The 15,053-nt window shown below is 45.3% G+C and overlaps 1 protein-coding gene across 4 annotated transcripts in view; it reads right to left on the bottom strand.

The window, feature by feature from the left end:
- The window catches only part of vav3b (vav 3 guanine nucleotide exchange factor b), a 120,184-nt gene that overhangs the window by 83,413 nt on the left and 21,718 nt on the right, over positions 1-15,053 (bottom strand). For all 4 annotated transcript variants that reach the window (XM_046322344.1, XM_046322347.1, XM_046322345.1 and 1 more), the window contains exons 3-4: positions 556-614; positions 1-21 (exon numbers count right to left, since the gene is read on the bottom strand). The exon at positions 1-21 is cut by the window's left edge and continues 45 nt beyond it. In XM_046322344.1, coding sequence (XP_046178300.1) covers positions 1-21; positions 556-614 — 80 coding nt within the window. The remainder of the gene's footprint in view (positions 22-555; positions 615-15,053) is intronic.

Genomic DNA, 15,053 nt, shown 5'->3' with positions numbered 1-15,053 from the left:
CTCTCCTCTGTTGGAAAGGGCCTGTCAAAAAAAAGACATTATTACATCATCAATTATATGTACATTATTACATCATCAATTAAATGTCATGTTGATAAAAAATGAAAAAAAGTAGCTGAAGTGATGACTTCACCACGACATCACTGAGCCCCAGTGTTTCACACTGAAGTGATGACTCCACACGACATCACTGAGCCCCAGTGTTTCACACTGAAGTGATGACTCCACACGACATCACTGAGCCCCAGTGTTTCACACTGAAGTGATGACTCCACACGACATCACTGAGCCCCAGTGTTTCACACTGAAGTGATGACTCCACACGACATCACTGAGCCCCAGTGTTTCACACTGAAGTGATGACTCCACACGACATCACTGAGCCCCAGTGTTTCACACTGAAGTGATGACCCCACACGACATCACTGAGCCCCAGTGTTTCACACTGAAGTGATGACTCCACACGACATCACTGAGCCCCAGTGTTTCACACTGAAGTGATGACTCCACACGTGTTTCACATTTTGTTAAGGTTGAAATATAAGTGAGACGTACTTGATTCCTGCCTGTTGCGCGGCCGTGGAGTAGGAAAGCATGGACAGAGTATCCATCACCTTGGTGGGAGAGAAGAAGAGGCAATATGTGAGTGAAGTTTATTCAATAGATCTGAATGTGAAGTACTGATCAGAAAGTTATTATCTCCCCCCCCCCCACCCAAAAAAATGTAATCATTATTTAACTGACTTGCCTAGTTGAATAACAATTCCATACGGGGAAACTGCCTTGTTCAGGGGCAGAACAACATATATTTTTTTAACTTTCTCAGCTCGGGTAACCGCTACGCTACCTGGCGCCCCACTCGGCTTTAGATTTGGTTGGTTTGAATGCTGCTGGTGTTTAGATGTAGTTGTTTTACATACAAACACACACTTACCTATCTCACATCTGAGTAAAGTGTGTTGACCACAGATATACGCCAGCCAATCACTGAGCCCCTCACTGACTGGAGGAAGTGGTTAAAATCCAAAGCTAAATTCACATACATCTCAGGATGTGTGTGTGTGTGTGTGTGTGTGTGTGTGTGTGTGTGTGTGTGTGTGTGTGTGTGTGTGTGTGTGTGTGTGTGTGTGTGTGTGTGTGTGTGTGTGTGTGTGTGTGTGTGTGTGTGTGTGTGTGTGTGTGTGTGTGTGTGTGTTTTTTTAGCTTTTTACTATTACTGCAGCTTTCATGCAATACCAAATAACGTCTAATGTTCTAATATTCTGCCTTTATCCATGGTGCTCAAAAAAGAACGACTGGCCTGAGGCGTCTGTCCACATCAATGAAAGCTAGGATACACATATTGATTCTAGTCAACTGAGAGTAGTGAACTAGGTTATTAACTGCAGGAGGGCGGCCGTTGTCTAGACCAAACACTCTAACTCAATATTAACATAGATACATTAAAAACATTAACAAAAATAAAACATGGCCATAACCATGGTGAACCGGGTTGGGAGGGGGAGGGTCAATCACGTTTACTGCATTTCAGACACTTTAAAATGCTATTTGGAGAACAGCAAAAATGACCCATTATCACCTTGACTGCTAAAGGTTCATTCACCTCAGTCCATCTACAATACAAATCTACAAATACATTAGCATTTCGCTACACTCGCATTAACATCTGCTAACCATGTGTATGTGACAAATAACATTTGATTTGATTTATACCGTTGTAATGTTACAGAGCCTTCAGAAAGTATTCATACCCCTTGACTTTTTCCACATTTTGTTGTTTTACATCCTGTATGAAAAAATGTATTAAATTCAGATGTTTGTGTCATTGGTCATTGACACAATACTTCATCATTTCAAAGTGAAATAATTTTTTTATACATTTTTCTAAATTAATAAAAAATTAAAAGCAGAAATGTCTTGAGTCAATAAGTATTCAACCCAATTTGGTCATTGGCACAATACTTCATCATTTCAAAGTGAAATCATTTTTTTATACATTTTTCCAAATTAATTAAAAATTAAAAGCAGAAATGTCTTGAGTCAATAAGTATTCAACCCAATTTGGTCATTGACACAATACTTCATCATTTCAAAGTGAAATCATTTTTAAATACATTTTTCTAAATTAATTAAAAATTAAAAGCAGAAATGTCTTGAGTCAATAAGTATTCAACCCAATTTGTTATGTCAAGCCTAAATATGTTCAGGAGTAAAAATGAGCTTAACAAGTCACATAATAAGTTGCATGGAATAATTGTGTCTAACATGATTTTTGAATGACTACCTCCTATCTGTACCCCACACATACAGTGGGGCAAAAAAAGTTTTTAGTCAGCCACCAATTGTGCAAGTTCTCCCACTTAAAAATATTAGAGAGGCCTGTAATTTTCATCATAGGTACACTTCAACTATGGCAGACAAAATTAGAAAAAAAATCCAGAAAATCACATTGTAGGATTTTTAATGAATTTATTTGCAAATACAATAATCTGTATGGTTCCTCAGTCGAGGAGTGAATTTCAAACACAGATTCAACCACAAAACCAGGGACGCTTTCCAAAGCCTCGGAAAGAATGGCACCTATAGGTAGAATACAACAAAAAACAAAAGCAGACATTGAATATCCCTTTGAACATGATGAAATTAAAATTACACTTTGGAAGGTGCATCAAAACACACAGTCACTACAAAGATACAGGCATCCTTCCTAACTCAGTAGCCAGAGAGGAAGGAAACTGCTCAGCGATTTCACCATGACACCAATGGTGGCTTTAAAACAGAATGTAATGGCTGTGAAAGGGTTGGCCATACAACATTGTAGTTACTCCACAATACTAACCTAATTGACAGAGTGAAAAGAAGGAAGCCTGTACAGAATAAAAGTATTCCAAAATTCATCCTGTTTGAAATAAGGCACTAAAGTAAAACTCTAAAAATGTGTCAAAGAAATTAACTTTATGTCCTGAATACAAAATGTTATATGGCAAATTCAACCATGCACATCACTGAATACCAGTCCTCATATTTTCGCATCATGTTATCAGTAGCTTGTCATCAGCAAGGACAAGGGAGTATTTTTTAGGATAAAAATAAATGTAATAGAGCTTAGCACAGGCAAAATCCTAGAGGAAAACCTGGTTTAGTCTGCTTTCCACCAGACACTGAGAGACTAATTCACCTTTCAACAGCACAATAACCTAAAACACAAGGCCAAAAGTTACACTGGAGTTGCTTACCAAGAAGACAGTGAATGTTCCTGTGTGGCCAAGTCACAGTTTTGACATACATCTGCTTGAAAATCTATGGCAAGAATAATGGGCAAATGTTGCAAAATGTAGGTGTGGAATGCTCTTAGAGACTTACCCAGAAAGACCCACAGCTCTTAGAGACTTACCCAGAAAGACCCACAGCTCTTAGAGACTTACCCAGAAAGACCCACAGCTCTTAGAGACTTACCCAGAAAGACCCACAGCTCTTAGAGACTTACCCAGAAAGACCCACAGCTCTTAGAGACTTACCCAGAAAGACCCACAGCTCTTAGAGACTTACCCAGAAAGACCCACAGCGGTAATCGCTGCCTAAAGGTGCTTCTCTCTCTGTCTCCTCCGGTGTAGACCTAACAGTGAACTGCTTACTTACAAGCCCTTCACCAACAATGCAGTTTTAAGAAAAGTAAGTGTTTAGTAAAAAATAGGTAAGTAAAAAATTGTTAAGTAAAAAAATAAAATAATAATAATTAAGGAGAAGCAATAAAATAACAGTAGCGAGGCTATACACATGGGGTACCGGTACAGAGTCAATGTTAAGGTAATTGAGGTAATATGTACATGTAGGTAGAGTTGACTATGCATAGATAATAAACAGCCATTTGATTAGCTGTTCAGGGGTTTTATGTCTTGAGGGTGGAACCGTTAATAAGAAGCCTTTTGGACCTAGACTTGGCGCTACGGTACCGCTTGCCGTACGGTAGCAGAGAAAACAGTCTATGACTAGGGTGGCTGGAGACTTTCACCATTTTTAGGGCCTTCCTATGACACCGCCTAGTATAGACGTCATTGATGCACTTATCAATGAAGCCAGTGACTGATGTGGTGTACTCCTCAATGCCATCGGAAGAATCCTGGAACATATTCCAGTCTGTGCTACCAAACCAGTCCTGTAGCTTAGCATCTGCGTCATCTGACCACTTCTTTATTGACTCAGTCACTGGTGCTTCCTACTTGAGTGTCTGCTTGTAAGCAGGAATTAGGGGGATTTAATTATGGTCAGATTTGGGCAAATGGAGGGCGAGGGAGAGCTTTGTACGCATTTCTGTATGTGGAGTAGGAGTTGGTCTCGAGGTTTTTCCCTTTGTTTGTTCATTTAACATGCTGATAGAAATTAGGCAGAATGGATTGAAGTTTCCTTGCATTAAATAATAATAATCCGGCCACTCGGAGCGCCGCCTCTGCATGAGCGTTTTCCTGTTTGGACTTACACAGCTCATTGAATGCGGATTTAGTGCCAGCATCAGTTTGTGGAGGTAAATAGACAGCTATGAAAAATAGAGATGAAAACTATTTTTGGTAAGTAGTGTGATCTACAGCTTATCATGAGGTACTCTACCTCAGGCGAGCAAAACCTTGAGACTTCCTTAAATATTAGATTTCGTGCACTAGCTGTTGTTTACAAATAGACACAGACCGCCACCCCTTGTCTTACTGGAGGCAGCTGTTCTATCTTGTCGATGCAGCTTAAATCCTGCTGTATTCATCCGTTCAGTCACGACTCGGTGAAACATAAGATATTACCGTTTTTAATGTCCCGTTGGTAGGATATTTGTGATCGTAATTTGTCGATTTGTTATCCAATGATTGTACGTTAGCTAATAGGACTGATGGTAGGGGCAGATTACCCACTCACCATCGGATCCTTACAAGGCCCCCCGACCTACGTCCCCGATATCTCTGTCTCTTTCTCCTGTGAATGACGGGGATTTGGGCCTTGTCTGGTGTCTGAAGTAAATCCTTTGCGTCCGACTCGTTGAATAAAAAATCTAAAATGAGGCCTTTCTACTGACTCTGAAAAACACCAAAGGAAAGATGCCCAGGGTCCCTGCTCATCTGCTTCAAAGTGCCTTAGGCATGCTGCAAGGAGGCATGAGGACTGCAGATGTGGCCAGGGCAAGACATTTCAATGTCTGTACTGTGAGACGCCTAAGACAGTGCTACATGGAGACAGGATGGACAGCTGATCGTCCTTGCAGTGGCAGACCACGTGTAACAACACCTGCACAGGATCGGTACATCTGAACATCACACCTGCGGGACAGGTACAGGATGGCAACAACAACTGCCCGAGTTACACCAGGAATTCACAATCCCTCCATCAGTGCTCAGACTGTCCACAATAGGCTGAGAGAGGCTGGACTGACGGCTTGTAGGCCTGTTGTAAGGCAGGTCCTTACCAGACATCAACGGCAACAACGTTGCCTATGGGCACAAACCCACCGTCGCTGGACCAGATAAAACTGGCAAAAAGTGCTATTCACTGACGAGTCGCGGTTTTGTCTCACCAGGGGTGAAAGTCAGATTTGTGTTTATAGTCGAAGGAATGAGCGTTACACCGAGGCCTGTACTCTGGAGTGGGATCAATTTGGAGGTGGAGGGTCCGTTATGGTCTGGGACGGTGTGTCACAGCATCATCGGACTGAGCTTGTTGTCATTGCAGGCAATCTCAACGCTGTGCGTTACATGGAAGACATCCTCCCCCTTCATGTAGTACCCTTCCTGCAGGCTCATCCTGACATGACCCTCCAGCATGACAATGCCACCAGCCATACTGCTCGTTCTGTGCGTGATTTCCTGCAAGACAGGAATGTCAGTGTTCTGCCATGGCCAGCGAAGAGCCCGGATCTCAATCCCATTGAGCACGTCTGGGACCTGTTGGATCGGAGCTAGGGCCATTCCCCCCAGAAATGTATTGGTGGAAGAGTGGGGTAACATCTCACAGCAAGAACTGGCAAATCTGGTGCAGTCCATGAGGAGATCGACTGTAGTATTTAATACAGCTGGTGGCCACACCAGAAACTGACGGTTACTTTTGATTTTGACCCCCCCTTTGTTCAGGGACACATTATTCCATTTATGTTAGTCACATGTCTGTGGAACTTGTGTCTCAGTTGTTGAATCTTGTTATATTCATACAAATATTTACACATGTTAGGTTTGCTGAAAATAAACGCAGTTGACAGTGAGAGGACTTTCTTTTTTGCTGAGTTTATATATATACCGTTCAAAAAGTTTGAGGTCACTTAGAAATGTCCTTGTTTAAAAAAAAAAAAACGTCCATTAAAATAACATCAAATTGATCAGAAATACAGTGTAGACATTGTTAATGTTGTAAATGACTATTGTAGCTGGAAATGGCTGATTTCTAATGGAATATCTACAAAGGCGTACAGAGGCCCTTTGTCAGCAACCATCACTCCTGTGTTCCAACGGCATGTTGTGTTAGCTAATCCAAGTTTATAATTTTAAGAGGCTAATTCATAATCAGAAAAACATTTTGCAATGTTAGCACAGCTGAAAACTGTTGTTCTGATTTAAAAAGCAATAAAACTGGCCTTCTTTAGACTAGTTGAATATCTGGAGCATCAGCATTTGTGGGTTCGATTACAGGCTCAAAACGGCCAGCAACAAAGACTTTCTTATGAAACTCTTCAGTCTATTCTTGTTCTGAGAAATGAAGGCTATTCCATGCGAGAAATTACCAACAAACTGAAAATCTCATACAACGCTGTGTACTACTCCCTTCACAGAACATCGCAAACTGGCCCTAACCAGACTAGAAAGAGGAGTGGGAGGACCCGGTGCACAACTGAGTAAAGGGACAAGTACATTAGAGTGTCTAGTTTGAGAAACAGACGCCTCACAAGTCCTCAACTGGCAGCTTCATTAAATAGTACCCACAAAACACCAGTCTCAACAGTGAAGAAACGACTCCGGGATGCTGTCATTCTAGGCAGAGTTGCAAAGAAAAAGCCATATCTCAGACTGGCCAATAAAAAGAAAAGATTAAGATGGGCAATAGAACAAAGACACTGGACAGAGGAACTCTGCCTAGGAGGCCAGCATCCCGGAGTCGCCTCTTCACAGCTAGTTTCCGTCCTCCTCTGGGTACATTGACTTCAATACAAAACCTAGAAGGCTTGTGGTTCTTACCCCCTTTCATAGACTTAAACATTAATTATGACAACTTCCGGAGGACGTCCTTCAACCTATCAGAGCTCTTGAAGCATGAACTGACATGTTGTCCACCCAATCAAAGCAGAGAATGAATCTAGTACTGAAAGCATAAGCTACAGATAGCTAGCACTGCAGTGGATAAAATGTGGTGAGTAGTTGACTCAGAGAGAGAAATACAGTAGTTGAATAGTTTTGTACAAATGAATGTCTTAAAAAATGAAAGCAAAGCAAGGAAGAGAGAGTTCTCTGTCTCTCTCTCGGACTCCCCAATTACTGACCAGGAGCTCTATAAAGAAACTTCAGGCCCGCAAACTTAAAAAAGTACACCTGATTGCATCCTAAACCTGTGGAAAGTTTTCTGTATAAATGTAAGAGTTCTAAACTTCCTTAGATTTGGGTATGTCATATTAGGTGAAAATTGAGAGGGAAAAAAGGGTCTTGACTAAAAGCAAAATCTAATTCATACCAAAACATCACACAACCGATAATACAGTGCATTCGGAAAGCATTCAGACCCCTTGACTTTTCCCACATTTTGTTATGGTATATCCTTATTCTAAAACTGAAACAAAAAAACATAAGTATTCAAAGCCTTTGCTTTGAGACTCGAAAATGAGCTCAGGTGCATACTGTTTCCATTGATCATCCTTGATGTTTCTACAACTTGATTGGAGTCCACCTATGGTAAATGTAATTGGTTGGACATGATTTGGAAAGGCACACAGCTGATATAAGGTCCCACATTTGCATGTCAGAGCAAACACCAAGCCATGAGGTCGAAGGAATTGTCCGTAGAGCTCCGAGACAGGATTGTGTCGAGGTACATATCTGGGGAAGGGTACCAAAGAATGTCTGCAGCATTGAAGGTCCCCAAGAACACAGTGGCCTCCATCATTCTTAATGGAACTACCAAGCCTCTTCCTAGAGCTGGCCACCCGGCCAAGATGAGCAAGTGGGGGAGAAGGGCGTTGGTTAGGGAGGTGACCAACCTGAGGGTCACTCTGACAGACCTCCAGAGTTCTTCTGTGGAGATGGGACAACCTTCCAGAAGGACAACCATCTCTGCAACACTCAACCAATCAGGCCTTTATGGTAAAGTGGCCAGACGTGGAAGCCACTTCTCAGTCAAAGGCACATGACAGCCCGCTTGGAGTTTGCCAAAAGGCACCTAAAGGACTCTCAGACCATGAGAAAACAAGATTCTCTGGTCTGATGAAACCAAGATTGAACTCTTTGACCTGAATACCAAGAGTCACATCTGGAGGAAACCTGGCACCATCCCTACGGTGAAGCATGGTGGTGGCAGCATCAGGCTGTGGGTAGTTTTTCAGAGGCAGGGACTGGGAGACTAGTCAGGATTGAGGGAAAGATGAACGGAGCAAAGTACAGCGAGATCCTTGATGAAAATCTGCTCCAGAGCGCTCAGGAGCTCAGACTGGAGCAAATGTTTACCTTCCAACAGGACAATGACCCTAAGCACACAGCCAAGACAACGCAGGAGTGGCTTCGGGACAAGTCTCTGAATTCTTATGTAAATGTCATATTTCAGTTTTTTCTACATTTGCAAAAATTTCCCAAAAACGGTTTTTGCTTTGACATTATGGGGCATTGTGTGGAGATTGATGAAGAAAAGAAAAAAAAACAATTTAACGAATTTCAGAAGTAGGCTGTAACGTAAACAAAATGTGGAAAAAGTCAAGGGGTCTGAATCCTTCCCGAATGCACTGTATTTACACCCTACACACCCTGAGAGATAAACATGTCCACCAAAATAATACCAAAATGTACGCTTGCTTTATCAACTTCCAAAAAGCATTTGATTCTACTTAGCATATAGGACTGTTCTACAAAGTTATTGAAAGGGATGTAGAGGGTAAAACATGAAATAATTCAGAGGTTAAATGTATGCACTTCGCAGATGACCTCTGCCTGCTGTCACCAACAGCACCTGGCCTACAGCAGAGCCTGGACCTGCTAGAGCAGTACTGTCAGACATGGGCCCTGGAAGTAAACACCCACAGCACCTGGCCTACAGCAGAGCCTGGACCTGCTAGAGCAGTACTGTCAGACATGGGCCCTGGAAGTAAACCCCCACAGCACCTGGCCTACAGCAGAGCCTGGACCTGCTAGAGCAGTACTGTCATTCCAATCTCCTTTGCATTAGCGTAGCCTCTTCTGTAGCCTGTCAACTATGTGTCTGTTTATCCCTGTTCTCTCCTCTCTGCACAGACCATACAAACGCTCCTCACCGCGTGGCCGCGGCCACCCTACTCTGGTGGTCCCAGCGCGCACGACCCACGTGGAGTTCCAGGTCTCCGGTAGCCTCTGGAACTGCCAATCTGCGGTCAACAAGGCAGAGTTCATCTCAGCCTATGCCTCCCTCCAGTCCCTCGACTTCTTGGCACTGACGGAAACATGGATCACCACAGACAACACTGCTACTCCTACTGCTCTCTCTTCGTCCGCCCACGTGTTCTCGCACACCCCGAGAGCGTCTGGTCAGCGGGGTGGTGGCACCGGGATCCTCATCTCTCCCAAGTGGTCATTCTCTCTTTCTCCCCTTACCCATCTGTCTATCGCCTCCTTTGAATTCCATGCTGTCACAGTTACTAGCCCTTTCAAGCTTAACATCCTTATCATTTATCGCCCTCCAGGTTCCCTCGGAGAGTTCATCAATGAGCTTGATGCCTTGATAAGCTCCTTTCCTGAGGACGGCTCACCTCTCACAGTTCTGGGCGACTTTAACCTCCCCACGTCTACCTTTGACTCTTTCCTCTCTGCCTCCTTCTTTCCACTCCTCTCCTCTTTTGACCTCACCCTCTCACCTTCCCCCCTACTCACAAGGCAGGCAATACGCTCGACCTCATCTTTACTAGATGCTGTTCTTCCACTAACCTCACTGCAACTCCCCTCCAAGTCTCCGACCACTGCCTTGTATCCTTTTCCCTCTCGCTCTCATCCAACACCTCCCACACTGCCCCTACTCGGATGGTATCGCGCCGTCCCAACCTTCGCTCTCTCTCCCCCGCTACTCTCTCCTCTTCCATCCTATCATCTCTTCCCTCCGCTCAAACCTTCTCCCACCTATCTCCTGATTCTGCCTCCTCAACCCTCCTCTCCTCCCTCTCTGCATCCCTTGACTCTCTATGTCCCCTATCCTCCAGGCCGGCTCGGTCCTCCCCTCCCGCTCCGTGGCTCGATGACTCATTGCGAGCTCACAGAACAGGGCTCCGGGCAGCCGAGCGGAAATGGAGGAAAACTCGCCTCCCTGCGGACCTGGCATCCTTTCACTCCCTCCTCTCTACATTTTCCTCCTCTGTCTCTGCTGCTAAAGCCACTTTCTACCACGCTAAATTCCAAGCATCTGCCTCTAACCCTAGGAAGCTCTTTGCCACCTTCTCCTCCCTCCTGAATCCTCCGCCCCCTCCCCCCTCCTCCCTCTCTGCAGATGACTTCGTCAACCATTTTGAAAAGAAGGTCGACGACATCCGATCCTCGTTTGCTAAGTCAAACGACACCGCTGGTTCTGCTCACACTGCCCTACCCTGTGCTCTGACCTCTTTCTCCCCTCTCTCTCCAGATGAAATCTCGCGTCTTGTGACGGCCGGCCGCCCAACAACCTGCCCGCTTGACCCTATCCCCTCCTCTCTTCTCCAGACCATTTCCGGAGACCTTCTCCCTTACCTCACCTCGCTCATCAACTCATCCCTGACCGTTGGCTACGTCCCTTCCGTCTTCAAGAGAGCGAGAGTTGCACCCCCTTCTGAAAAAACCTACACTCGATCCCTCCGATGTCAACAATTACAGACCAGTATCCCTTCTTTCTTTTCTCTCCAAAACTCTTGAACGTGCCGTCCTTGGCCAGCTCTCCCGCTATCTCTCTCTGAATGACCTTCTTGATCCAAATCAGTCAGGTTTCAAGACTAGTCATTCAACTGAGACTGCTCTCCTCTGTATCACGGAGCGCTCCGCACTGCTAAAGCTAACTCTCTCTCCTCTGCTCTCATCCTTCTAGATCTATCGGCTGCCTTCGATACTGTGAACCATCAGATCCTCCTCTCCACCCTCTCCGAGTTGGGCATCTCCGGCGCGGCCCACGCTTGGATTGCGTCCTACCTGACAGGTCGCTCCTACCAGGTGGCGTGGCGAGAATCTGTCTCCTCACCACGCGCTCTCACCACTGGTGTCCCCCAGGGCTCTGTTCTTGGCCCTCTCCTATTCTCGCTATACACCAAGTCACTTGGCTCTGTCATAACCTCACATGGTCTCTCTTATCATTGCTATGCAGACGACACACAATTAATCTTCTCCTTTCCCCCTTCTGATGACCAGGTGGCGAATCGCATCTCTGCATGTCTGGCAGACATATCAGTGTGGATGACGGATCACCACCTCAAGCTGAACCTCGGCAAGACGGAGCTGCTCTTCCTCCCGGGGAAGGACTGCCCGTTCCATGATCTCGCCATCACGGTCGACAACTCCATTGTGTCCTCCTCCCAGAGCGCCAAGAACCTTGGCGTGATCCTGGACAACACCCTGTCGTTCTCAACTAACATCAAGGCGGTGGCCCGTTCCTGTAGGTTCATGCTCTACAACATCCGCAGAGTACGACCCTGCCTCACACAGGAAGCGGCGCAGGTCCTAATCCAGGCACTTGTCATCTCCCGTCTGGATTACTGCAACTCGCTGTTGGCTGGGCTCCCTGCCTGTGCCATTAAACCCCTTCAACTCATCCAGAACGCCGCAGCCCGTCTGGTGTTCAACCTTCCCAAGCTCTCTCACGTCACCCCGCTCCTCCGTTCTCTCCACTGGCTTCCAGTTGAAGCTCGCATCCGCTACAAGACCATGGTGCTTGCCTACGGAGCTGTGAGGGGAACGGCACCTCAGTACCTCCAGGCTCTGATCAGGCCCTACACCCAAACAAGGGCACTGCGTTCATCCACCTCTGGCCTGCTCGCCTCCCTACCACTGAGGAAGTACAGCTCCCGCTCAGCCCAGTCAAAACTGTTCGCTGCCCTGGCCCCCAATGGTGGAACAAACTCCCTCACGACGCCAGGACAGCGGAGTCAATCACCACCTTCCGGAGACACCTGAAACCCCACCTCTTTAAGGAATACCTAGGATAGGTTAAGTAATCCCTCTCACCCCACCCCCCTAAGTTTTAGATGCACTATTGTTAAGTGACTGTCCCACTGGATGTCATAAGGTGAATGCACCAATTTGTAAGTCGCTCTGGATAAGAGCGTCTGCTAAATGACTTAAATGTAAATGTAAATGTAACATGGGCCCTGGAAGTAAACACCCACAGCACCTGGCCTACAGCAGAGCCTGGACCTGCTAGAGCAGTACTGTCAGACATGGGCCCTGGAAGTAAACACCCACAGCACCTGGCCTACAGCAGAGCCTGGACCTGCTAGAGCAGTACTGTCAGACCTGGGCCCTGGAAGTAAACACCCACAGCACCTGGCCTACAGCAGAGCCTGGACCTGCTAGAGCAGTACTGTCAGACATGGGCCCTGGCAGTAAAAACCCACAGCACATGGCCTACAGCAGAGCCTGGACCTGCTAGAGCAGTACTGTCAGACATGGGCCCTGGAAGTAAACACCCACAGCACCTGGCCTACAGCAGAGCCTGGACCTGCTAGAGCAGTACTGTCAGACACGGGCCCTGGAAGTAAACCCCCACAGCACCTGGCCTACAGCAGAGCCTGGACCTGCTAGAGCAGTACTGTCAGACATGGGCCCTGGAAGTAAACACCCACAGCACCTGGCCTACAGCAGAGCCTGGACCTGCTAGAGCAGTACTGTCAGACATGGGCCCTGGAAGTAAACACCCACAGCACCTGGCCTACAGCAGAGCCTGGACCTGCTAGAGCAGTACTGTCAGACCTGGGCCCTGGCAGTAAATCCCCACAGCACATGGCCTACAGCAGAGCCTGGACCTGCTAGAGCAGTACTGTCAGACATGGGCCCTGGAAGTAAACACCCACAGCACCTGGCCTACAGCAGAGCCTGGACCTGCTAGAGCAGTACTGCCAGACCTGGGCCCTGGCAGTAAACCCCCACAGCACCTGGCCTACAGCAGAGCCTGGACCTGCTAGAGCAGTACTGCCAGACATGGGCCCTGGCAGTAAACCCCCAAAAGAATTTTAAAAAATGGTTTTGTCATGCCCTGACCTTATAGAGCCTTTTTATTTCTCTATTCGGTTAGGTCAGGGTGTGATTGGGGTGGGCATTCTAGTTTTCTATTTCTTTATTGGCCGGGTATGGTTCCCAATCAGAGGCAGCTATCTATCGTTACCTGGATCATACTTAGGCAGCCCTTTTTCCCACCTTAGATTGTGGGATCTTGTTTTTGCAGTCGCTGTCTCGCCCTATAGAACTTTACATTTGTTTATATATATATATATATATTTTTTTTGTGTGTGTGTGTGTGTCATTTTAAATAAAAGTCAAATGTACACCTACGACCCTGCGCCTTGGTCTTCATCTTTCAACGAGCGTAACAGGTTTTCAGAGAAGATCCAAATCTCAGGGAATTAGACCAAATATATAGGGTACTGCACACACTACAATTACTAAGGTTTAAAAATAAGCTCAACTGAACACCTAAATGTGGCAGTGAATGAACTGAGAGAGAAAGTATGCAGGGCATTCTACGACATAAAAAAACAAATTCAAATTGAAATGCCTATTCATATTAGGCTAAAAAGAATTGAATGTGTCATTGAACCAATTGCAATTTATGGCAGCGAGGTGTGGGGTCCACTTGCAAAACAAGATTTCACCAAATAAGACAAACACCCCATTGAAACCCTGCATGCAGAGTTCTGTAAGATTCTCCTACATGTCCAGAGGAAAACTACAAACAACACATGCAGGGCAGAATTAGGCCAATGTCCACTAATAATAAAAACTAAAAAAGAGCTATTTAGTTTTGGAAACATCTAAAATACAGTAACCACTCTCTCATATCATTACCAAGCCCTGCAATACCAAGAGCTGAGCAAAGAAAAGAGTCCCCTCATCCAGCTGGTCCTGGGGCTGAGTTCACAAACCTGTTCTACTAACACATTGAAGCCTCAGGACTAATCAATCAGAATAAACTAAATTACAACACAGTAAAAAAAAAAAAACTACATGATTTATTGGGAAACACAAGCACAAAGCAAAATGCAGTTTTATCTGGCCCTGAATCGATACGACCCCATGGCAAAATATTTTTACCATGGGTTACTGATCAAAACCTTAGAAAGTAGACAAAGTACAGGCTCAGTGAGCACAACCTTGCCATTGAGAAGGGTAGACACAGGAAAACCTGGCTCCCAAATTATTATTTTTTTGCATTTCTTCAAAAGAAACGCACTTAGATTTTTTTTGAAAGCTTTACGTTAAATTCCTCTCCATTAGTGATGCCTCGTTTCCTGAAATGAGTCAAATATGACAGTGAACCTGAACATCATGCACTCAGAAATGTCCTTCTGTAGCTCAGTTGGTAGAGCATGGCGCTTGTAACACCAGGGTAGTGGGTTCGATCCCTGGGACCACCCATACGTAGAATGTATGCACACATGACTGTAAGTCGCTTTGGATAAAAGCGTCTGCTAAATGGCATATATTATTATTATTTATTATTATTATTCTGCTGGGGGTGTAAAAACACAAAAGGGAACATATTTGCATATGTCTTAAGTCTTGTGAAGACCGACTGAATTCTGGCAAAGAGTATCTTCTTTTATCTCAGCATGTCTACAGATTCTCCCTTCTCCCTGTTTTTGTTTGTGTGGAAATGTTGATACTGGAGACTGTATAACCTAGCATTTACAC

The sequence above is a fragment of the Oncorhynchus gorbuscha genome, linkage group LG22 (genome assembly GCF_021184085.1).
Source record: "Oncorhynchus gorbuscha isolate QuinsamMale2020 ecotype Even-year linkage group LG22, OgorEven_v1.0, whole genome shotgun sequence".
Taxonomy (NCBI): Eukaryota; Metazoa; Chordata; class Actinopteri; order Salmoniformes; family Salmonidae; genus Oncorhynchus; species Oncorhynchus gorbuscha.
Note: the sequence above shows the minus strand (reverse complement) of the source record. Positions and strands in the feature narration are given on the sequence as shown.